General features: G+C 36.7%; 1 protein-coding gene and 1 pseudogene across 1 annotated transcript in view; one reads left to right on the forward strand and one right to left on the reverse strand.

Annotated features, from left to right (window-relative positions):
• ITPRID1 (ITPR interacting domain containing 1) overlaps positions 1 to 22,806 on the reverse strand; it is a 60,835-nt gene that overhangs the window by 26,262 nt on the left and 11,767 nt on the right. Inside the window, 3 exon segments of the mRNA XM_081800917.1 lie at positions 13,700 to 14,358; positions 17,838 to 18,040; positions 20,051 to 20,137. Coding sequence (XP_081657043.1) covers positions 13,700 to 14,358; positions 17,838 to 18,040; positions 20,051 to 20,137 — 949 coding nt within the window.
• LOC115944064 (U4 spliceosomal RNA) lies at positions 15,828 to 15,943 on the forward strand (annotated as a pseudogene).

The raw sequence follows: 22,806 nt of genomic DNA on the forward strand, positions 1-22,806 counted from the left end.
TGCAACATGCAAAAAGAAAGCACCAATTCATAGATTTGAAAGGAAGACACATATTGGATACAGTCCTAATTTATAAATACTGAAATCCATGCCAGTAAAATCATTAAAAATACCATGTGCTATATTTTAAGATAATCATTATACTCTGCCCACAGTGCACTGTTGCAACATTAAATCACCACTGGTGAATTTGAATGGAAACTCTTCTGGCTAAGGTAAGAGAAACTTAGATGGTGTCATGTATGCTGTTCCCTGATGGGTCAGGCACTGTGCTAGGCGTAGGGATGGCAGGTAAATAAGACAAGATTCCTATTCTCAAGCAGAACATAATTTAGTGTAAAGGAGAGAGGCATAAGCAAATGGTTACTGTTTTTCCAGATGAGTCCTGGAGAGGTGTTATTTACTAAGGCTAGCAATAGCATAAAGGGAGAGTTTACAGGCAGAGAAGAGAAAGGAGGAAGAGTGGTAGGGACTCCACAGCAGAATTTTCTGCTTAAGAAAAGACAATGGGCTATTTTTTGGTGTTCTTCTAAATTAGTATACCAGCCCCTTTGAAATAGCAGAGTGATAAGAGAGAGAGAGAGAATGAGAATGAGAAATTGAAAGAGAATAAACAGAATCTAATACAGTGGTAACTGATGAGGAAGAAGACCAAAAGGCCAACTGGGAGACAGGATATAAAAGGGACCTCTTCAAAGCTACCTTTTCCAAATCTGCTTTGGAGCAAAAACCCTATTAGCAAAACCTTAATAATTTAGCTCTCACTCAATCCCCAAATATACTCAGTTTGTGAAAATGAACATTTAGCATTTTCTTGGTTGAGTGATTATTTATTCTGTTGTGGACAAATTAGCAAATACAGAGAAGCAAAAGAAGGAAAAACCAGACGTCACTTATCATCTAGACTGCCATTGTCTGTACCATGGACACTTGCGCTTTCTCTATTTTTGTTTTTTTTGTGGGAGGGTTGAGGGTCAGAAATTTGTATTAAAAATTTTAACTTGTACCATATAAAATATTTAAAAAGAAAAAAAATACATTACCTGAGACCCATCGCTATGAGATGGTCACCAAACTATTAACTCTAGTTGAACTCATATGCAATTTTATTTTATTTATTTATTTGAGAGAGAGAGTGATCGAGAGACAGAGAGAGCACAAGCAGGGGGAGCAGCAGAGGGAGAGGGAGAAGCAGACTCCCTGCTGAGCAGGGAGCCCGAAGAGACGCGGGGCTCGATCCCAGGATCCCAGGATCATGACCTGAGCAGAAGGCAGATGCTAAAGCATCTGAGCCACCCAGGCGCCCTTCATATGCAATTTCTATGTGTATTATATAGATTATATATATAATTCTATATAAGCAAATTGAGATTTTTTCTGTAAAAACACATTTTATTTTATGGCTTTGTTTTTCTCTCTTAATTATAAGTTTTTAACCACTGTGCATGAAATACCAGTTCTCATTTTTGATGATGGCATGATACCCCATATAATGTATCATGATTTAATTAAACAATTTACTTAAACAATCCTTTCTTTGGACACTTAAGCTAGTTCTAATTTTTCACACCTCTTTTATAATTGCCTTCCTGTAACTTCAAAGAGGACATACCCAGGTAGGAAGATACACACAGTTGCAAAGTTTCTGATACATATGTTATATGTTGCCTTCCAGAAAGCAATGTGTATTCTTGCCAACATTAGATTATATGATTTCTTAAACCTCTATCAATTTAATAACTCATCTGCCTATTTTAGTGTATATTTAGTGTATATTTCTTAGATTACTACTGAGGTTGAAAACTGCTTCGTTTGCATTAGCTGATTGAATAAAATTCCTACTGACACCTTTATTTTTTGTTCAACTCTCTTGCATTGGGAAATTTCAAACATGTACAAAGTATAGAAAATAACACAACATGTATCTATTTCTTCTCACCACCTACCAGTTCTATCCAGTTCTATTAAAATTTAACATTTTTCCATAGATACTTCAGATTTTTTTTTTAAAGGAAACATTATAGATACAGTAGTCTTATTTACCTGGGTTTATCCCTTCCTGATCCCATTGCCTTCCTCCTTACCTTCCTCCCCAGAGTTAACCAGGATCCTGAATTTGGTGTTTATATTTCCATTGTATATTTTTGTGCTTTTACTTGGTATGTGCATTAGTAATGCATACCAGGTGTTGCTAAGGTAAATATATTTTATATATTGTATGCACCTAACTGTGATTTATTTACCCCCCACCTTATATTCGTGATATTTTTTCATGTGGACAAATTAACCTGTTTGCTTATTATCATTGCGGTGTATTATATTCTACTCTTATGACTATGCTACGATATCATTAACCTTATTCTTACTGATTTGATTGCCTTTAGGTTGTTTTAAGTTTTTCACTATTTCAGTGTTGCAAAAAAATGTTTTTTATATGTTCATTCATCTGCATATATGTGAGGATTTCTCTAGGGCATATGCTACCCATGAAATGGCTAAGTCAAATGGTCTGTGAATCTTTAACTTTACTTGATTTTGCCAAGCTGCTTTGCAAAATGGCTATACCAATTTATAATCTCCCCAGCCCTGTAAGATTTCTCCCCTCTCACCAATACTTGGTAGAATCAAGTTTTAAAAATTCTGTCAGTCTAAAATGGTATCTAATCATTTAAATTTATCTGTTCTTGATTATAATAGGGTAGAGCACGTTTTCTTCTATATAGGTTAATTTTTTAATAAACACCTTGCTGTATATAAATTGTAGATAACTTCTAGTTCGTGACTTTGTTTTTTAATTGAAGTGTAATTGACCTGTGACTGGTCTTTGAACTTTGTTTACGCTGTCTTTTTTGAACCAATATTAACATTTATAATGAAGTCATATTATCAGAATTTCTCTTTATAGTGTGTGTTTTTCGGGTGTCCCATTCAAGAAATTGTGTCTTGCTCTCAGGTCATAAATATACCCTTCTTTATTTTCTTCTGTAAGGACCAATGCTTTGCTTTTCACATTTAGACCTTTGCTATACTTGGATTTATCTTTGTCAATGGGACAAGCTAAGGGTTTAATTTTCAATCTTTTTCATATGGATAACCAATTTTTTGTATCAATCATGTTCATCTTTTCCCCACTGGTTTTGGTCTGACTTTTCATTTCCATACATGTAGGGGTCTGTTTCTAATCTCTATTTCACTGGTCCATCATCTTAAAAACAATTTTTTTTTAAAGATTTTATTTATTTATTTGAGAGAGAGAGAGCACACAGAGGGAGAGTGAGAGGGAGAAGCAGACTCCCCATTGAGCAGGGAGCCCGACGTGGGGCTCAATCCCAGGACCCTGAGATCATGACCTGAGTGGAAGGCAGATGCTTAACTGACTAAGCCACCCGGGTGCCCCCCCCAATTTATTTTTAACAGTGGCATAACACTTTAATTACAATTATGATATAAGTGTTCATTTCTAGTAGCACAAATTCCTCCTCCATGATCTTCATTATTATCTTAGCTTTTCTTGGCCCTTTACTAGTACATAGGAATTTCAGGACAATCTTGTAGGTTCCACACAAAAAAAATAAAACAAAACAAAAACCAACCCTATTAGGATTTATATTGAAATTGTATTGTGAATTTTATTATTAGTGAAGACTTGGCTTCTTTATAATATTGAGTGTTCCTGTTCATGAACATGACATAGCTCTGCTTTTATTTAGGTCTTTGTTATGAGATATGGTAATATTTTATAATGTTTTACAATTTTCCCAATAAATATCCTGAATCTTCTTTGTATATATTCAAAGGTACTCTTACAGGTTTATTGTTGTTGGAATTGTGAAAGAAATCTTTTTTTTTTTTTTTCTTTAGTGTCTTCCTAATTTGTTACTGGTGGTGCTTGGAGATAATACTGATCTTTGCATTTTGCTCTTGCATTCAACAAACTTGCTAAACATTATTATTCTATTACTATGCCTATTAATTCTCTTGGGATTTCTATGCGGACAGTTATTTTGTCTGCAAAGGTGGACAGTTTTTAAGTATATATACATCTTACTTCATGGTGTTGTCATTCTGCTTTGACTTTTAGTTTGATGCTGAATAAAAGTAGTGCCGGCAAGTTTTGTTCATGGTTGAATAGGATTTCCTTGAAGGTTTCGTTGTTAGGATTGATAGTTGCTATCAAGATTTGATAGATGCCTCTTAGGCTAAGAACATTTCCTTCTATTTCTACTTGCAAAGAGTTATTGTTAATTCTTTCTCTCAGCTTGTCATTTACCTTTTAATTTTTTATGATTGTTTTTCATACATAGGTGTTCCATGTTAGGTGATGAAAAATTGATTAATTGAATTAGCTATTGCATTTTAAGCCACTCTTTAAAAATAGTTTCCTATTCCAAAATTATATAAAATTCATCTACATTTATACTTTTAGCCCTTTGATAATTTGGGTGTGTTTTTTGCATTTAATTGTCTATCTGAAATTTCATTCATCTAAAGCTCTATTGGGAAACAGTGAAATATTTTATAAACATACACATCTTTTTCCTAAGCTAACAAGTTGATCATATCATTTATTTCCTTTAATAACTTATCATTGTAGTTGATAAATTAGTTTTTCCATTGTGAAAAAACTGAAATGTTCAAATGAAAGCTAGTTTTCAAGGATTAGTATACTTTTAATGCTTTACTGCATTTAAATCCTCATTATTGAAAAATGTTTACATCTGTATTCATAAGGAAAATTCATCAATTTTGTGAGCCATCTTAATCCAATTTTGAAATCAAGGTTTGTGTTGTTTTTCTTTTAATCTAAAAGGAACAGGAAAGATTTACAAATGTTTGCATTATCTGGAAGATTTATACAGAAGAGCAATTATCTCTTGAAAAATTGAGAGTCTACTCATGTAACAATTTTGGTTTTATTTTGTCATTGTTCTTTGCTGCTCTTAGAGATAGTTTTTGGTAAACTCAAGTTTTGTTTATTTTTCCCCTCTATGGTATTAGTTTACTTAACAGTTCTATTATGTTACTTTGTTAATTTTTTGGTTTAATTTTTTTTTTGGTTTAAAATAGATATGTATATATGAATATTGACAACATAATACCAATATAAATTTGGTAATATAAATACTTACATTTTCTAAAATATCATCCGTATTAATTATCCCTAGTTTTAATTATACCACTTGTATTGGTATTGGTATTCCTTTATAATTTAAACATGGGTTTTGCAAATGATATAACTTCTTTTCTGTATCAGTGGTTCTGTCTTTTCTCTAGTTTTATTTTGATTATCTAATTTTATTTGTATGCCTTTCTCTCTTCTATGGTTTGACAACTTTGTTTTTATTCCCTACACAAAAAACTAGTGCTTTGATTTTACTTATCAAATTATTTTTTCCTGCTTTCTACATGATTAATTTCTGGCTTCTTAATCTCTAACTTCTAATTACATTTATACTACTGTTTTTATGATGATGTCTTGAGGCAAATAATTTATTTTAGTTCTTACATGTTCGATAATGAAAACAATTAATGCTATGAATTTGCCTCAGATTACTGCTTCTGTTCCAGGTCTTCAATTTTATATGAAATATTCATCATTATTATTGAAATAATCTGAACTTACAGTTTTAAATGAGCAACTCCTGCACATTTTTTAGGATGGAGAACTCAGTCCCCAAGTCCTGGATTTAGTATTTTGTTTTGTTTGTTGGGAGGAGGGAGTGTTACTTATATTTTTATTTTTGAATTTGAATATTACTGCATTTATCCATGATAAGGTGGCCTATACATAATGTGTGCATATGTAAGAAATCAATGAGATAGTTTTTGCATTTACAAGTTGTTAGCTCTTTTAATAAAATATACCAAGAACACTGAGAAAGAATACTTATTTCAATATTTTTCTATTATGCTCATGTTTTCAATTATAATATTAATATATTACCTATCACCTTTTACTATGTCATGTTTGGTCTGTAGAAAACTGAGAGGAATATTAAAATTTCCCAGTTTTGGAAGAGATGTTGGTCAAAGGATATAAAGTTACAATTGGGTAATATAGATAAGTCTAAAGATCTAAGGTACCTGGTGACTATAGTCATTAATACTGTATAAAATATTGAAAATTTGCTAAGAGAGTAGATCTCGGGCACACTTACCACACACACAAAATGGAAACTGTGTGAAGAGATGATATGCTGAGTAGCTTGATTATGGTAGTCATTTCAATATGTATATGTATATCAAATCATCATGTTTCATACCTCAAATACATACAATATATTTAAAAATTAAAAAAACAAAAAGTGTCCAAAAGTTTTGGACTAGTTGTCATGGGGAGCAGAGAATTAATAACAACAAAATCTCCCACTTTTATTGTGTCAATTTCCTATAGTATCACCAGAATTTTTTGCTAAGTAGTGTTATGAAAATAACATATACACACGGTAACAAAAGAAAATTAAAAGATGCCAATTAATTTAAAACATGTTAGTCTCCCTTCTGTTAAGGTACTTCCATTAGCAGTTTCTTATATATTCTTCCAGAAGCATTCTGTGCATACTTTCTCCCCTCAGTAGAAATAGATAACTTTTTTAATAAAAAGAGATGCCTATATAAGGTATTTTGCACATATTTTTTTTCTCATTTAACAACTGTAGATCATATCAACACATAAATATCTGCTTCATTTTTCAAAATAAAGTCTGAGTAGATTTTAATGTAAAAATGTACCATATTTCTTTAAAGCTAATTTATACTTTTGGGCAGGTAGGCTGCCTCTAGCTGTTTGTTATTATAAATATATTTTTGCAGTCAAAATCCTTGTGTGTACACTGGAGTCTACTGATGGGTCAAATTGCAAAACTGGAATAGTTGCATACCTTTAAAATTATGTGACATTGACAGATTATACTTCAAGTACTTATGACGATTTTAACTGACAACCAACAATGGTTCACATTTTTACTATCACTTGGTATTACTAAACCTTTAAATACTTGTGACCCTAGAACCACAGTTGATTATTATCTATCATGGTTCTTTGGGTTGACTCAGCTCAGCTATGTGGTTGTTGATTGGATTCTCTCATGTGGTGGCAGTCAGATGACATCTGGCCTGGAGTCATCTGAAAGTCTAACTGGGTTGGACATCTAGGATGCCTCACATGGAGGCTCGTTCAAGGCTGTCCACCAGAGTGGACATTCCCATGTGGTTTGGGATTTTCTCAACATGAGGGCTGCTTTCCCAGAGGGAATGTTCCGAGAGCAGGTATCTCAAGAGCCAGGAAGCAGCCAGGTGGGTTAAGGGCTACACACTGGACATAGCACAGCATCACTTCCACCATATCCTATTGGTCAAAATAGTCCATGTACTTTCATTTTCAAATGAAGTCATCTTGGTAACTTTGAGTCAAAATTCATTCATTGATATTCATATACATATATAAATTCATTCATATATAATTTGTTCATATATATAATGAATTCATTCATTCATTTATTCATATATAAATAAAAGTAATCTTTTCCCCTTTTTCTCATTAATAGAAATAGAACTAGTTTTACTTATTTTTTTTCTCAGTCCTATTTTTTCTTTGGTTAATGACACTGTTTTTGAAAGTAATAAATTATATTTGCTTTACTTTTGTTCAGATTGTCTCCATTAGGTTAACCTTCACTCACCTTACTTTGCTCTCTGAATTTGAAATTAAATGTAGGTTAGTGCTGTTGCCTAACTTTCCAAATCATTTTTTGGAATGATTGAGGTGCCTTATATGATATCAGCAGACCTCTTAATTGAATGTCAGGGAAGGCAGTTCCTATTGGCACAGGGACCTCCAGCTTCATTGAAAAACATTCAATTAGATGGAAAACAGATGCTTATTTTTGTCTTATAAACCTCAATGCAGGTTATGTGGTAATTACTTCGAAGAGCAGGATAACAATTTATGTAATCAGCAGGACCCTATAATTACTAATGCATAATTTCTAAACAGCATTTAGCAAAATGAGGCCCATACATACACTTTGTAATGAAAAAGATGTGTTTGACACCACACTAAATTAAATTAAAAATTTGCATATTTTCTTCCAGGAAATGCACTAGCTTCATCTGCTTTATTTTGCTTCACTAATCCCTATCTACTTTTAGCTCTGTTATAGGATCATGGAAATGCTGAATCACAATGATGGCTGAATGGGAGCTTAAGAATGAGGAGTAGAGAAAGCCCTCCTTCTCTGCTGTCTAGGATTCTATAACAGGATTCTGAGAGATTATTTGGAAAGTGACATCTAGGCAACTTGTTTCCACGGATAGTTAACATGAAGGTCCTACCATCACTTAATTTAGAATGTAAGGGCTAGCAGAGAACTTAAAAAATTACCTCCACTTACCTAGGACCCAGTAAAATGATATGACTTTTGTCACATCAAGCAGTTGTCAATAGGAGTTAGAAAGTATTCACTCAGTTAGTCCCAGTTCTATGTGGAATCCCTTCCACGCTCCTGATCAAATCACACAGAGTTAATCTGAGACAAACCACATGCTGCATCAGCCCAGGGATGTGGGACATATCTGTAGTAAGTCGTCTGAAATTTATATGTACACTGGCATTGCTAGTAGGGTTTTTTTTTAAATTTTTTATTGTTATGTTAATCACCATACATTACATCATTAGTTTTTGATGTAGCGTTCCATGATTCATTGTTTGTGCATAACACCCAGCGCTCCATGCAGAACGTGCCCTCTTTAATACCCATCACCAGGCTAACCCATCCTAATCATAGTAGGTAGGAATTGTAGTGGTAGTAAATAGCAGTAGGAGTAGCTATGCCATCTTCTGAAGATAATTTAAGCTATACATATTAAGAAAGTTGAGTACTAGTTCATCTTTCTGAAAAGCCATGGATGACTTTGCACACCGTGATAAATCTTACCTGTAATTCCCGACATCATGTCAAGAGGATCACCAGTCTCTTCCTCAAAGCTCTGGACCTGAGACACCAAAATACATCAATCTCATTAGGAATGTTTTCATAATAAATTCACTTCATTTATTTAATCAACATATAATGAGTCCCTCCTGGCTAGTGCTAAGAGGATTAACCATGACTTCCGAACTCAAATAGCTTACAGTCAGCTGCAGGCTGGTGGCATGTACAAGGCACTCAGGATAAAAATTAAAGAACTAAAGGAGATCAGGAGAGAGAAATGAGGGAATCACTTCCGGGTGGGAGGAACAGAGACCCTGCCTGGAAGATGTAGCATTTGAGTGAAACTTAAATAATAATGTTATTATTATTCTAGATTTTTTCCTTTTTTTTTTCTCCTAAAGAGCTTTAAATATATTTGGAGAGAGCAAGTTATTTTCCACGTTTAATTTTATCTCTCTAAGGGATTTATTTATGACTTGGTAAATTTATGGAGAGCAATTCAGAAAATTCACAATTTAGTTGCTATACAGAGCTTAGATAGCTCAAAGAAAATTGGTTTTCCAAACTGATAGAGCAGAATTTATTTTTAAAATTCTTTTCAGAAATTAATAAATACTACTCTATTGAGAATAAAATTATGCATAAAACAAAATAATAAGTATTTTTTTACAAATAATAATATAGGTTACTATAGAAGCTGGATAAATAAAAAAGTAAAGAAGGTAAGAAAACAGTGACTGTTAATATTTTGGAGTGTGTTTTGCAGGTTTCCTTTTTAATATGTTTTTTCCTGAATATAGTTATGTAATCAAAATTTTTCACCCAATCAAAATTTTTCACTCAAAACTTAGAAGGGGAAATTTTTTCCCACTTGTAAGATTTCTTTGAAAACACCATTTTTAATGACTTCACAATAGACCATATTTAGAAGGTACATTAATTTACTTAATGGTTCTCCTAATGGTGGAATGTTTTCTGAATTTTGCCAATAAAAGTAATAATGGTGAGATGAGTATCCTTGTACAGAAATCTTTTTCTACATGTCATATTTTTTATTTGGACTGGTGTCTGAATAGTGAAAGCTGAATCAAAGTACATTTAAATATTGTGGTACATGTGGCCAAAGATGACCTTTAACTCAGGAATAGAGGACCACAAGGATATAGCTCAGCAATGTGAGAAGAACTATCTATTCCTTCTTTTTAATCCTTCATCTCTTTTCTTCAAAGAAGTTATTTTATACTTGTAATTAATTAGACATACTTCTTAACATTATTTTTATTGGTTTTATAAGTCAAACCAGTGTTCAGCATGTAAGTTTTTAAGTACAATAAGGAGATTCTTTCGCTCTGATTATTATCATAGAGAAAAGCCCATTTAGTGCGATGTAAAGTATGTATTCATCTGTTGAGAAATAACCCTCAAACAACAAAATCCCAACAATTTAAAATGAAAACCAGATGTATTCTTTGGTTAGTCCACCGGAGCCAAATTTATTAATAAATTTTTAAAAATTAAAAATAAAGAAATAGTTATTAACTTTGGAAATATCTCCCACCTAATCAGGATGCTGGTTGGCATTGTTTAATAATATGGGCAATATTCTCACACGTGTGTTCTAGAGAGCAGGATCCCTGTGTGGAAGTGGGAAGAAGATTAAAATGCTTTATTGTGGATATAAAGAAGCATCCTACCTTGACTTTACAATTGCAGATGCTTCATTAGTATTAAATTCTCAATATGTTTGGGAATTAAAAAAGAAAGGAACAGACTCAGTTTTACTAAGTAAAATTAAACACAAAAAAAATCTATGCACAATTTTCTTGGAATCATAGTTTTGAAAAGTGAGCCAAATATTGCCAAATTCAGCCTTTAATAGGATGTTAGGGAAATCATCATAGATTGATCTGGAGGCAAATTTTGGCCAAACACAGTTGAAATTCTGATAGCTAGATATTTAAGGACATTGGCTCGTGTTTTAAATGCCATGAAAATCTGCCAATTTCACACATATTTTTCATTTCTTATAATTGGATTTTTAAATTTGCCATTAAAAAATGACTATTAAATCTGGCATTAGCTCCTGTTTAAGATGCAACCCACCCAAGCCTCATTTACTCATCCGTTGGTATTGAGTGAAACAAATATTTTTCTCCCAGTCTGTGATGAGGATGTAATATTTTTTAAGTATATATTTTAGAAAAACAAAATTCAAGTAGTGAGTTTCTTTTATATTGTTTTCGGGGCTCTCTCTGCCTTAGATATGCAGACAGCCTCTCACACACACAAATCTGGGCAAATATTAAAGAAACACCATAAACAAAGTTAGCTATGTAGTTCAACAGAATATTCTGTTTCTCTATGGATGCCACCCACAGACTAAATTAATATTATCAAATATTTTTCTCGTTGACTTACTCATTCATAAATATTTACTGAATACCTACTATGTGCCTAAAAACAGGTGAGTTTGTTTTCTTTTATTTTGGTATCTGAGTTTCTTCCCACCCCCACATATACTACCAGATAGCTTTTCCTTGAATAATTGTCATTTAAGAATATTTGATAGTGTACCGTGCAAGAACTGACATTCTTTCCTCAGTCCTTTTTATGCTGAATATGATATTTATCTCTCTCTGTACTCTCACATATAGATGGCATCCAATGGACATTATTTTCCTCTAAGTCAGTCTAGCCTGAAGCATAAAAAACTTCGTAAGGGAACAGTAGCCTCTGTGGGGTGTGCCAACAGGCTGGAGATGGTGACATTTCTTGTTTGGACCATAGGTGATATAGCAGACTGACAAATGGTTTGCAGATTTTCTTGATATTCGTTATAGAACTTTGAGTAGTAGCTTGGTAATTAAATAATCTTTGCAAGATTGAATTAAAAGAAAATAATTTTTCTTAGTGCCACCTCAGTTTATCTTCAAATCAGGGCACGAGACCAAAGGTCTGCTTTTTTCTCCATTTGTAATTTTTATTCATTTGAAAGCTACTGGTTTACATTCAGATTAATATTTTAAGGTTTTTTCAAAATACTTTAAGGTTCTTGAAATCATTTTGACATAAGACATGTACACATATAAGCATATATATACATAGATATTAGGAGTATTGACAGCTACGGATTTTGAGGCAACTGTTGTATCTTTGTGGGATGGGGAGGGCTACAAATAGGCATATTCACCTACTTCCTCTTCTTCTTTTAGGGCTATGGGTAAGCCTTACTTTCTTCAAGTTCCTTGGTCCTCTAGCCCCCAGCGGGTTAAGAACCTCTCTTCTTGCTCCCCAGAGATCCCAAACGTGTCTAGAGTGATATAAAAGTTTACCAGTAGAGCTGGCACTCTCCCTGCCTGTTACTGGTTTCTGGACCCATCTCTGCCAGGGCACAGAGGTTCCCGTGAGGGCGGAGTCTGCCCCCCAGAGCCCATCAGAGTGCCTAGCATGTCCAGGGCTCAAAGGAAAGGTGGGTCCACCTTCGGATTTGCATAAAAATATCCTGCCCCACTTCTGGATAATTTACATGATAAAGGGGAAAATTTTGCTCTTTTGTTCTTCCTTGTCATTATATTAAAGAAAAGAGAAATGTGTGAAAATGTGTGTATGTTTATTTTTTTTTTAAAGACTGAGGAGTGCATGGCGGGGGCTGTCATCTAAATGAGGGTGAAAATTAGCATGAGTGAGGGAAGGTAAAGATGAAGAAGCACATTGAAAAATATGTGAATAAATATATATATACATATTTGTTGTTTTGTTTGAACAAAAGCTCTTTAACTATTTGACTGACATTAGTCTTTCTCCCCGTCAGGAGAGAGAAGTGCATGGGCTTATGAGGGTCTGACCCTGGGTGGGTGGGAAATGAAGGGTGTGGAGAGGAGAAAACAGGCAGTGTGAAGAGGCATGAGTGGAGAAAGGGTCTGTAAAAGTATAATCTTTTCCCTATCCCATGGTTCACGCCTGTGTTTTAAGAGCAGAATGTATGCTGATCAGGCTGCATAACATGTGGTAAAAAGGATGGAGGCAAGCAGCCACTGACGCGTGAACTTCAGTCAGCCCACAGGACCCATGCCAAGGGGTGCTGTGCTGCAGTGCAGTCCAGGGAGAGCCAGAAGTGGGAGAACTACCCCAGCAAGTCAGCCTCAAGTGCATTCATACTTGCCCGGGGTCGGCTCACAGCGGCATAGAAGGAGGCGGACAATCAACTGCATGGGCGCCGGAAGAAGGTGGGACCAGCCCCAGAAAGGTATACTGGCCTAGGGATGAGGCTGACGAGGAGAGCTCTGGGTGCACAGAGTGGTGAATATATATGTGTGCAATGCAGGTCAAGTTATGTGAGTATCGATAAATTCTAAAGCAAGCAAACAAATAAAATACTAGTCCTGTAAAATCAAAACCAAACCCAAGTCCCTCGTTCTTTATCCAAGGCCCTGCATGAGGCATCATGGGGGGAAATAATTCCAAGACACATCTCCTTGAGGACAAAACCTGGTCATCGGGGAGCTGACAGACCAGCGGGGGAGATGTCATCGACACACATGTACAGTCTCTTGTCATATAAGCTCTCCCTGCCAAGGCTGTGAGAACCCAGAGTGGAAGTGGTGGGCAAGTTCCATTGAGTGGCAAGTACTTGTTTCACCCTCCAAGGCCGTGAAACAAGGAAAGTGAGAAAGTGGATGGAAGCATGCTAGAATGGCCTTAAATGTCCTAGACTAAAAACAGGAGTTTGGAACAATAAGATATAATGCTGAGGGGGTGAAAGATTAAGGGGTCAACTGAATGTAGGAGGCAGAAAATGCCTTGGGGAGGGTTGTTCCCTTGGAAGTTGAGCGTGTAGGTATAACACTGACCTCTTCCATTTCAAAGGAGTCTGGTGCTTCACTTGCGACACAAGACAAGCTCTTGTGCTTGCTAGTTTGAGTAGAGTTCACCTTTTGAGTTCTATCCTTGACTGACCTCTCAGACATACAGGAAAGAGGAGCCGTCTTGGCCAGTGTGGATGAGCAAGACCATTGCTTGCTCGGAAGACCTCGGGGAGAATGACAAGGTACCAAATCATCACAGGCTTGGAGAGATGAGGGCTCTGCCGAAGGAGACAAATGACTTTGGTCATGGTTGTTTGTCACAACTGGTAACTCTGCTCCACACTCTCCTGATTTTGCAGAGGTGATGAAAAACTTGCCCCTCATCTTCAATGACTCTGATGCTTTTGGGCTGCAGTCTCTCCTAATGCTCTGCTTTGAAGCTCTCTTGAAAAGTTCACCCACTTTTCTTTGATGTTCTTTGGCTTCATTCACTGAGGTTCTTTGCACATTTTCCCCTCTATCTTCCTCTTCAGCTTTGTTTGGCAGGATGTTAACATTATTCATCAAAGATGAGAAGGCATTGGCTACGTGGTCCAGGATCTCCAGCTGTCTGAAACGACCTGAACAATTCAAGGAGCACAGAATTTTTAGACTGCGTCTTTTCCATGAAACTGCATGAATGTGGTCAAAATGGAAAAGGTTGGTGACACATGTGTTTTCAAGATGGGAAGGACTACAAGCTCTTGAAACTCAAGTTTTTCTCAGTACATGCCACTGGTTATTATGGAGGTGATTCCCCAACAGAAGGAGATGCCATTGTGTCATGGGGAAAGTGAACACCTTTTATACTTGGTTAAATATTCAGGACTATATACATTCATATATGCCTGTAGTGTTTATGTGTGAATCCATAAAAACTATAGGCGAGGATGAATCTTAATTTAATCTTATGTATTAAACTAAATGGTAAAGAGTGAACCTAGCTCTTTCATATGAGGTGAACTTGCATATTCTTCCATGGCTTTAGGTGGCAGATATCTTAATCATCACTTCCACCATCTCCAACTATACTGTCACCTAATAGTGTGCAAAGATTATGGAAGATAGAGTCAGAAGGCCTGGATCCAAATCCCAGGTCAATCAATCCCTGGAAGGGTGATGTCATAGTAAATGAATTAATAGAAATATGGTGCCTAGGGCCTGTGCCAAGCACATAGGAAATGGTCAGTTTCCTCATCTGGAGAATGAGGGTAATAATAACCCATCTTATGTATCTCTCACACCTGTTGTGAAAAGCACAATGCTGTACAAATATCAGTAGTTAGAGTTATAAATGTGTAAGACTCAGGACGGAAATATATTGTCCTCAATCATCCAAGAGAAGACAGTCATTAATGTGAAAATCCATTTGCCTTTTCAAATGAACCAGCTCCTCAATTTGTAAGTCTTTCTGGATGGTTCATTTAGGCAATTCGCAAGTATTGACTTCATTAACGTATGGAAGGGACCTAGTGCAGCTAGGGCAATTTGGGGACACATTGCCACTTTGAAAGAAAATGGTGAAAAATAGTTTTGGTATCTCCAGATAATAAAACCAAAATGATGGAAACAGAACACTTTGTTTTCATTACACAGCCTTTTCTCAACCCCGGTAATAGCATGCTGGGTTGCATAGCTCAGCAGTGGTCAAAGGCCACGTTGGTGGGTAAGGACACTGTCCTCTGTTCTGTTGTTTGCACCAGCACAGCAATGCTACTGACTTTCCCATGAGCATATCCTTGTGCCTACCTGCTCCCTTCACCAGAAAAGGGAAGAGAGTGACTACCAATCCTTCTACTTTAAAAACTGTGATGGACTTTTCACAGAAGATCGTGATATTTTTTTAAGACCAAGAGGAACTCTTGGGTTCTGAATATTTTCAGAAGCGTTCTGATGACATTTTCCCCTTAAATTCAGCTTTAGTTGAAACTAAATCTTTTTTTTTTTTGTGAGCCCAAGGGTATGACTAAATCATAATTGTACTTTTATGACTGTCTTAACATCCATCCTATAGCAGAATTGTTAGACTAAGATAAAAATCTATCCATTTAGCTTTGCCCAGTGGCAGTATCGTAGCCAATGAGGTTTATCCGAGGTGCGATTATTACTAATTGAAAAATCTATCCATTTAACTGGTTGAGTCAATTCAAAGAACACAATCTTGTGGTATTAGAGGAGTGGGAGTGTTTTCTTATTGTTTTGTTTTGTTTTTTGTTTGTTTTTGCTTTGGGGAGACTGAGCAATGAAGCAACTGATTCTCATCCCTTTAAGTTTGAAGCTTTTTTGGGCACCTGGGTGGCTCAGTCGGTTCAGTGACTGCTTTCGGCTCATGTCATGATCCCGGAGTTCTGGGATGGAGTCCAACATCGGGCTCCCGGCTCAGCGGGGAGCCTGCTTCTCCCTCTGACCCTCTCCCCTCTCATGCTGTTTCTCTCTCTCAAATAAATAAATAAATAAAATCTTTAAAAAAAAAGTTTGAAGCTTTTTTTATGGACTTTGAATGAGACATACTTTCCCTTCTGTTTTTAGAACAACCAACTAATTTTATTATTGCTTGTTTTACATTTGATCATCTCAGTTTTTTTGAATCAAAAGTGTCCTGGTAAGTGTTGAGTGAGAAGAGTTACTGTGCATTATTAGCACGGTGTTAATGGTGGAAATAAGAGTGAGGCACAATCACAGGACTAGGGGCCCATCTCCCGGGTCTTCTTTAATCCCTGTGTCAATTTCATCTGTAAAATGTTTACATCACAGCTCAGGTCAAACACTCCCCAAATAGTGAGAAGTGCTATTATTTTCTCCAAAGAAAGAACTGATCAAAGACCTCACATTTCCCTATGTCAGGAGGAGACAACAAAGAATGATACTAATTTCCTCTAAAAGGTAAAGAGACATGGCATTGCAATATCTTCAGGGATACATACTCTTTTTTAAAAATTGCATTGTTGAGATTTTGAGACCCATTTCACCCACATGAAAATGGGGGGGGAAACAGAGGCTAAAGTGAAAAACCTAAGATATTTGATTGAGAAAGACACTTTATCTCACTTGACTTTCATGAATTTATTTAAAGAACAAATTTCAGAAACAGAATTTTGGCATTTTCTCCAGTCCAGAATTCCGCAAACTCTATTCCATGGAGGAGATGTTCTTCAATGCTCCTCCAAGAGGGGTTTTGTATTTAAATGATTTTGAAAATGCTGCCCTGCATCCACTCTAGGAGACCCAGAGTGTACTTCACCATATTAAGCAAATTCTGAAGTACATAAACCTGTTTAACTCCCAGTCATCTTTCCCCCAAATTATTTGAGCATAGTACACATGCTCCAAGAACATCCTAGTAATGTCCTAGAGAAAAGTATTCCATTGAGCACCAGGTGGGGAAAAATAGCAGCATGCGTGATAACTAAGAGGGTAAGGCATAGTTAATCCACAAATCTGGAAATGTGACAGCTTAACACCTACCACTTACAGCTCATGGTGGAATAGGAAGTGTTCTAAGCCTCATACATGAGGAAATTAAGGTTTCACCTTGTGACTGGTGATAAGCTTTGCCAGATCCTGGTTCCTCTGCCTCCTGGGTATGTGGTTATGGTATACGTTAGTGCTGTTCACAGGTACTGCATTTTCTTTTTTCTGGACATATGGTAAGATTGCACATTCTCACCCCTTTGGAGTTAAGCATGGCCATGTGACTCATTTTGGCCAGTGAAATCTGACAATGAAATCAATGGGTAAATTCTGAGCCGAAAGAGGTAAGAGTCAAGTATGATTCTCCATTTCCACCTTTTCTCTGTCACTGCAACCAGTGACATTCCAGATGATGGGGCCAAGTCCATATAGGAGGACAACATGGAGCAGATCTTTCCCCCAAACGCACACATGAACCTGCAGCAGACACATAGAGTGATCAAGATGCACACATTTCTGTTCTAGGCCACCGCAATAGAGGGCTGATTGCTACTGCACACATCTTCCAGAGAGTCCCTCCTGATACTGTGGCTCATCTGGCCGCTCACCCCCATTGCTGAGATTCGGAAGCCATGCAGCCTTCACTTACCGTATAAGTCAGGGTTCTCAATGTCCATTCGCTGCTTTTGAGCTTCAAGAAAAACCCGGATGTTGATTCCTCTGGCGGCTGAGCCACAGCCCAGGAATCTGGCTGGGATTTGTGTACAGATGTCTGGCTCATCTGTACCAAACCCCAGATCCAAGAGAATCTCCACTGGATCTTTTTCCCAAAATTCCAGCCATTCAGGAATGCTGTGGTAAAAATATTAATATCTTTATCCAGTAACAGTTCACTTAACAAAATCTGTTTTTTTTTTCTAGTCACCTTGCCTCCCCACCCCAATCTTTCAGAAATTGAGTGAAAGAAATCTAAATAGGCAAATAGATGGTGCATCTACCAGAGCTTATACATACTTACTTAAAGGATAGTCCATCACTCCCACTCAGGGACTGCTTGTCTGTACTTTCTGTGCAAGACCAGTGAGTTTATTTATCTGACTTTCCATTTCATAACAGGCAAATGTTAAGTTAGATAGGGCAGAGAGATTGTGGGTCAGAAGCCAGAAGTAATACACTGATAACCACAAAGAAATGGTAGTTCATGGCAATGTGAAACAGAAGAAAAAAAGCAAAACCCTGTAAATAGTGGAACTCAAAAAAGAATGTTTTTAAAAAGAGCCAGTCTGGGAGCATTGTCAGCTACACTGATCTGTTGATGGAAATCACTAAAGGCAGACTCCAAGGACTGATACTTACAAGTAATGATTTTCAGTCCCTAAGTAGGATTAAAATATGTTCTGTATTTTTTTTTTTGGACGTGGGTGAGAAATAAGTGGTTTCTTTAAACTGTTTGACTCAGTTTTGGCACTTAAAATAATAAACTTTGGTTATCTGGAAATTATATTTATGTATACCAGCTACTTCCCAATTACTGCCCTTCTCCTTGGTGACTGGTGCTATTGACTACTGCTTTTAAAACTCATGGACAGTGTGGGAAGCAGAACTTTTGATAAGGTTTTCCTAGGTTTGCTAGGCTCTTTTGTTCCAAGTTCCCGTTTGCCTCTACTTTCCATGCAACACTAAGGAGCTTATTTGAGATAGTTTGGATGATCTATTTTCATGACTTCATCATTTAAATTGGATTAATTACAATTCATTTATTTAGCCATTCACACATTTAACAACAGCCACCTGTAGTCTCCTTGGGCTGGCCCACTTACCACACATTACCCAACATCGCATTCACACTTTCTTATGTGACATAGAGATCTGGTGCTTTGCCTCCTGATTCGATCAAGGAAGAAAAGATAAGCCAAAAACTCTTACTGCAGGGCTTAAATGTCTCAGCTTGGATATCCTAATCATTGGAAATAACTGGAGACCAGGGGTACCAATCACTTGATACCTTTAAATAAAAAAATTTCAAGGGAGAAAAAAATTCTTGCGAGAAATCTAAATTGCACATGAAAGATTTAATCTGTGGTCGTATTGACCTCACTGTACAAATTTTTATCCTGCCCATTTATACAAATATTTATGGAACATCTGTCAAGTTCCAGGCTCTCTGCTAGGCACCCATGGCACAAAAAGGACCAAGGACATAGTTCTGCCTTCCAGAGGTTCAGAACCTCATGTCCAAGAATGTATTTATTGATTGATTTGTCACTAAACATATTTTTAATACCATTAACTCTTATTTATATTTAATTATGCAAGAAATACCTAAAATACATTCACCTTGTTAAAAAATTATTATATTATACATAAAGCTCTCTTTCCTCTTAGCCATTACCCCCACCAATCCTGACTCCTTTCCTACTAAATTTATATGTATCCTTCTAGATATTTTTCTGTTACATATATGCTTTCTAGTTGTAACTGGTTCGCTCTATAAATAGTAGCATACTCTATGTATCTTTCTGCATCTTGCTTTTTTCCCCTGAAAAATATGACTTGAAGATCATTCTAAGTTCGTGTATATAGTTCTCTCTGCCTATTCCTTTTATCACTGTGTAGAATTCCATAAAATGTGTTGGCCAGTAGTTTGTTTGACCATCTCCAAATTTAGTTCAACAGATATTTAGTTTGATTTCACTGACTCTTTTTCATTGTTCTTGCAAGTTGGAGACTTGAAAATCCTTTATTTATTCTCTCATCCGTTCATTCAACAAGTTATTTCTCAAGTGCCTATTTATAATTTCATGAAATCCATTGTCACACCGAATGATTTCTCTGGATGACAAGTGCCTGGAAATCACATACCTTTGTGGTATACTTGCAGCAGAATGGCAAGAGTTGAAACTGGTCCCTCTGGAAAGGGTAGGAGTTTCTGAAAACAGATGCAGAGATCTACAGTCGGAGGAAAATACCAACGATGAGTTGTGTTGATTTAGATAGTCCCCTGGAAGATCATTGTGAATCTTTCCCTTCCAGAACAAACATTTCCATTTCATCCTCATTTCTAATAATCCCATAATGGCCACACCTTTGAAAAAGAGAGAGCATGCAGTGGAGAAGCTGCTCCTCTTTTCAAGAGCGTTGTGTTACAGAAGGTGTGAGAATTTAAGTGTTAGGTGCCCGCTAGTGCTCATTATAAAGGTGACAGAATGTCTCACTTTTGACAGATGGCAAATCATTGGGGAACCTTTCAGGAACACAGCTCTGTTAAGCACCAACTTTCCAAAGAAGTTAAAATTGTGTGATGAAAGAGGTACGGCGAGCAGTCACTGAAGTGACTCTGTATTAATTCCCATAATGGTGAAGGATTCCATATCGCAGGGTTAACAATCTCCAAATGCTGTCTCCAGGGCTCCTGTGGCCATCCATGTGCAACAAGGAGTAACCGACTCCTCTACTACCACAAAAAAGAGTGTCACTCTATCCAAATAGGCCTGCATTGCAAGTCATTTGAAAGTACTTCCAAACAGAATGAAACCCTGTTGTAATATAGTTCAGCTTTATAGAGCTTGGTTATAGCATCAGTACATCTAGCCTCATCAGTCAGAACAACCAGTTGGCCCAAGATTGGAATTAATCAAAGAACACCATGTAGATATCAAGTTTCGCTAGGAGACCAAGTTATCTTGAATTTACCTTAGCCCTTGTCCCACATTTAGTCAGAATAGCTGGTCCTTGCCTCTTTGTTCAATTGCTTCTCTGCGTTAAGGTGGAAAAAGTGTATGTTTCTGAATAATAAAGACTCTGGTTTTAACAGATGGTTGAGTTTGCTGGGAGCCCCAGAGAGACGCAGAAGATATCCTTTTATTTATTGCCTCCCCTCAGTTTGTTTTAAGCCTGCCATATTTCTGTTTCATTCTGGGTTTGAGGATCACACCTTACTTTGTAATGTTTGGCAGAGCCACCCAGAAACTGCCCTGGCCTTGGATCCAGGAGAATCCCTGTATGTATAGTCATGGTTCTAACCAAGCCATGAGAGCAGGAGTGAGTCACTGACCTTGGCTTTCATTTTCCTCTTCAACAAAATGAGAAAGTTGCCTAAGACATTTCTGGGGTCCTTTAGAGCTCTCTGATTCCGTGAGCAGCAAAAATAGCTAATCTGCTAAGAGGGGAAAACTGTGACAAAGTAGCGTTTTACTTGTGACTTGGTGGGAGTCAGAGGGAGACACTATTGAATACTTGGTTTTCAACGAGTTGAGATTATCTTGAAAATGCAAGGGTGGCTGAGGTATGGGAGCAGAGTTCCCAACCTAAAAAGCTCACAGTCTATGCCAGTGGTTCTTTTTTTTTTTTTTTTTTAAAGATTTTATTTATTTATTTGAGAGAGAGAGAATGAGAGAGACAGAGAGCACATGAGAGGGGGGAGGGTCAGAGGGAGAAGCAGACTCCCTGCAGAGCAGGGAGCCCAATGCGGGATTCGATCCAGGGACTCCAGGATCATGACCTGAGCCGAAGGCAGTCGCTTAACCAACTGAACCACCCAGGCGCCCGCCAGTGGTTCTTAAACCAGAGTGTTTCTCAGAATCATCTGAGGGGCTTGTAAAAACACAGATCTCTGAACCCTACCTCCAGATTTCCTGACTCCAAATGTCTGGGATGGGCCTCAAAAATTGGCAATGCTATTAAGTTCTGAGGTGATGCTGTTGCCACTGCTGGGCACTACCTTGAGACCTAGTCTACCCTCGTATTAGAGACTCTCGCTGCTTTCTACCTGTAACATTGGAAATCTTATGCATAGTTGACCCTTGAACAACATGGGGGCTAGGGGCACTGACCCCCGACACAGTAAAAAATCTACGTATAACTTTGGACTCCCCTAATACTTAACTACTAATAACCTACTGTTGACTGAAAACCTTACCGTAAGAGTCGATTAGCACATATTTTGTATGTCATATATAGTATATTGTGTTATACAGTAAAGTAAGCTAGAGAAAAGAAAATGATATTAAGAAAATCAAAAGGAAAACACATTTATAGTACTGTATTGTACTTATAAAAAATCTGCCTAGTGAAATAAGTCAGTTGGAGAAGGACAAATACCATGTGATTTCACTCAGATGTGGATTGAAGACACAAAACAAATAAACAAACAAAGAAAAAAGAGATAAACATAAAGCCCCAGACTCTTAAATATAGAGAACAAACTGGTGGTTGCCAGAGGGGAAGTGGATGCTGGGATGGGTGAAATAGAATTAAGAGTACACTTATCTTGATGAGCACTGAGAAATGTATAGAACGGTTAAATTGTTACATTGTACACCTGAAACCAGCCCTGTATGGTAATTATACTTGAATTTTAAAAATGTCTGCATATAGGTGGACCCACACGTTCAAAGCCATGGTGTTTAAAGGTCAACTGTATTATTGCCCAGCGAACAGCATGGCGATGAATAATATTGACAAGGTGAGAATATGAACGCAACTATTTTATGAACCGGTCCTTCCGAACCGTTGTGTTATAGTAAAATGCCTTTTATGCATATGTTTTAATTAAATTCTTTGCCCACACCCCACACCAGCATTTGCTGATTGAATTTGTTCACTCCTTTATGACGTTG

This window comes from Leptonychotes weddellii, chromosome 12, assembly GCF_054177405.1.
Source record: "Leptonychotes weddellii isolate Sample4059 chromosome 12, ASM5417740v2, whole genome shotgun sequence".
Lineage (NCBI taxonomy): Eukaryota > Metazoa > Chordata > Mammalia > Carnivora > Phocidae > Leptonychotes > Leptonychotes weddellii.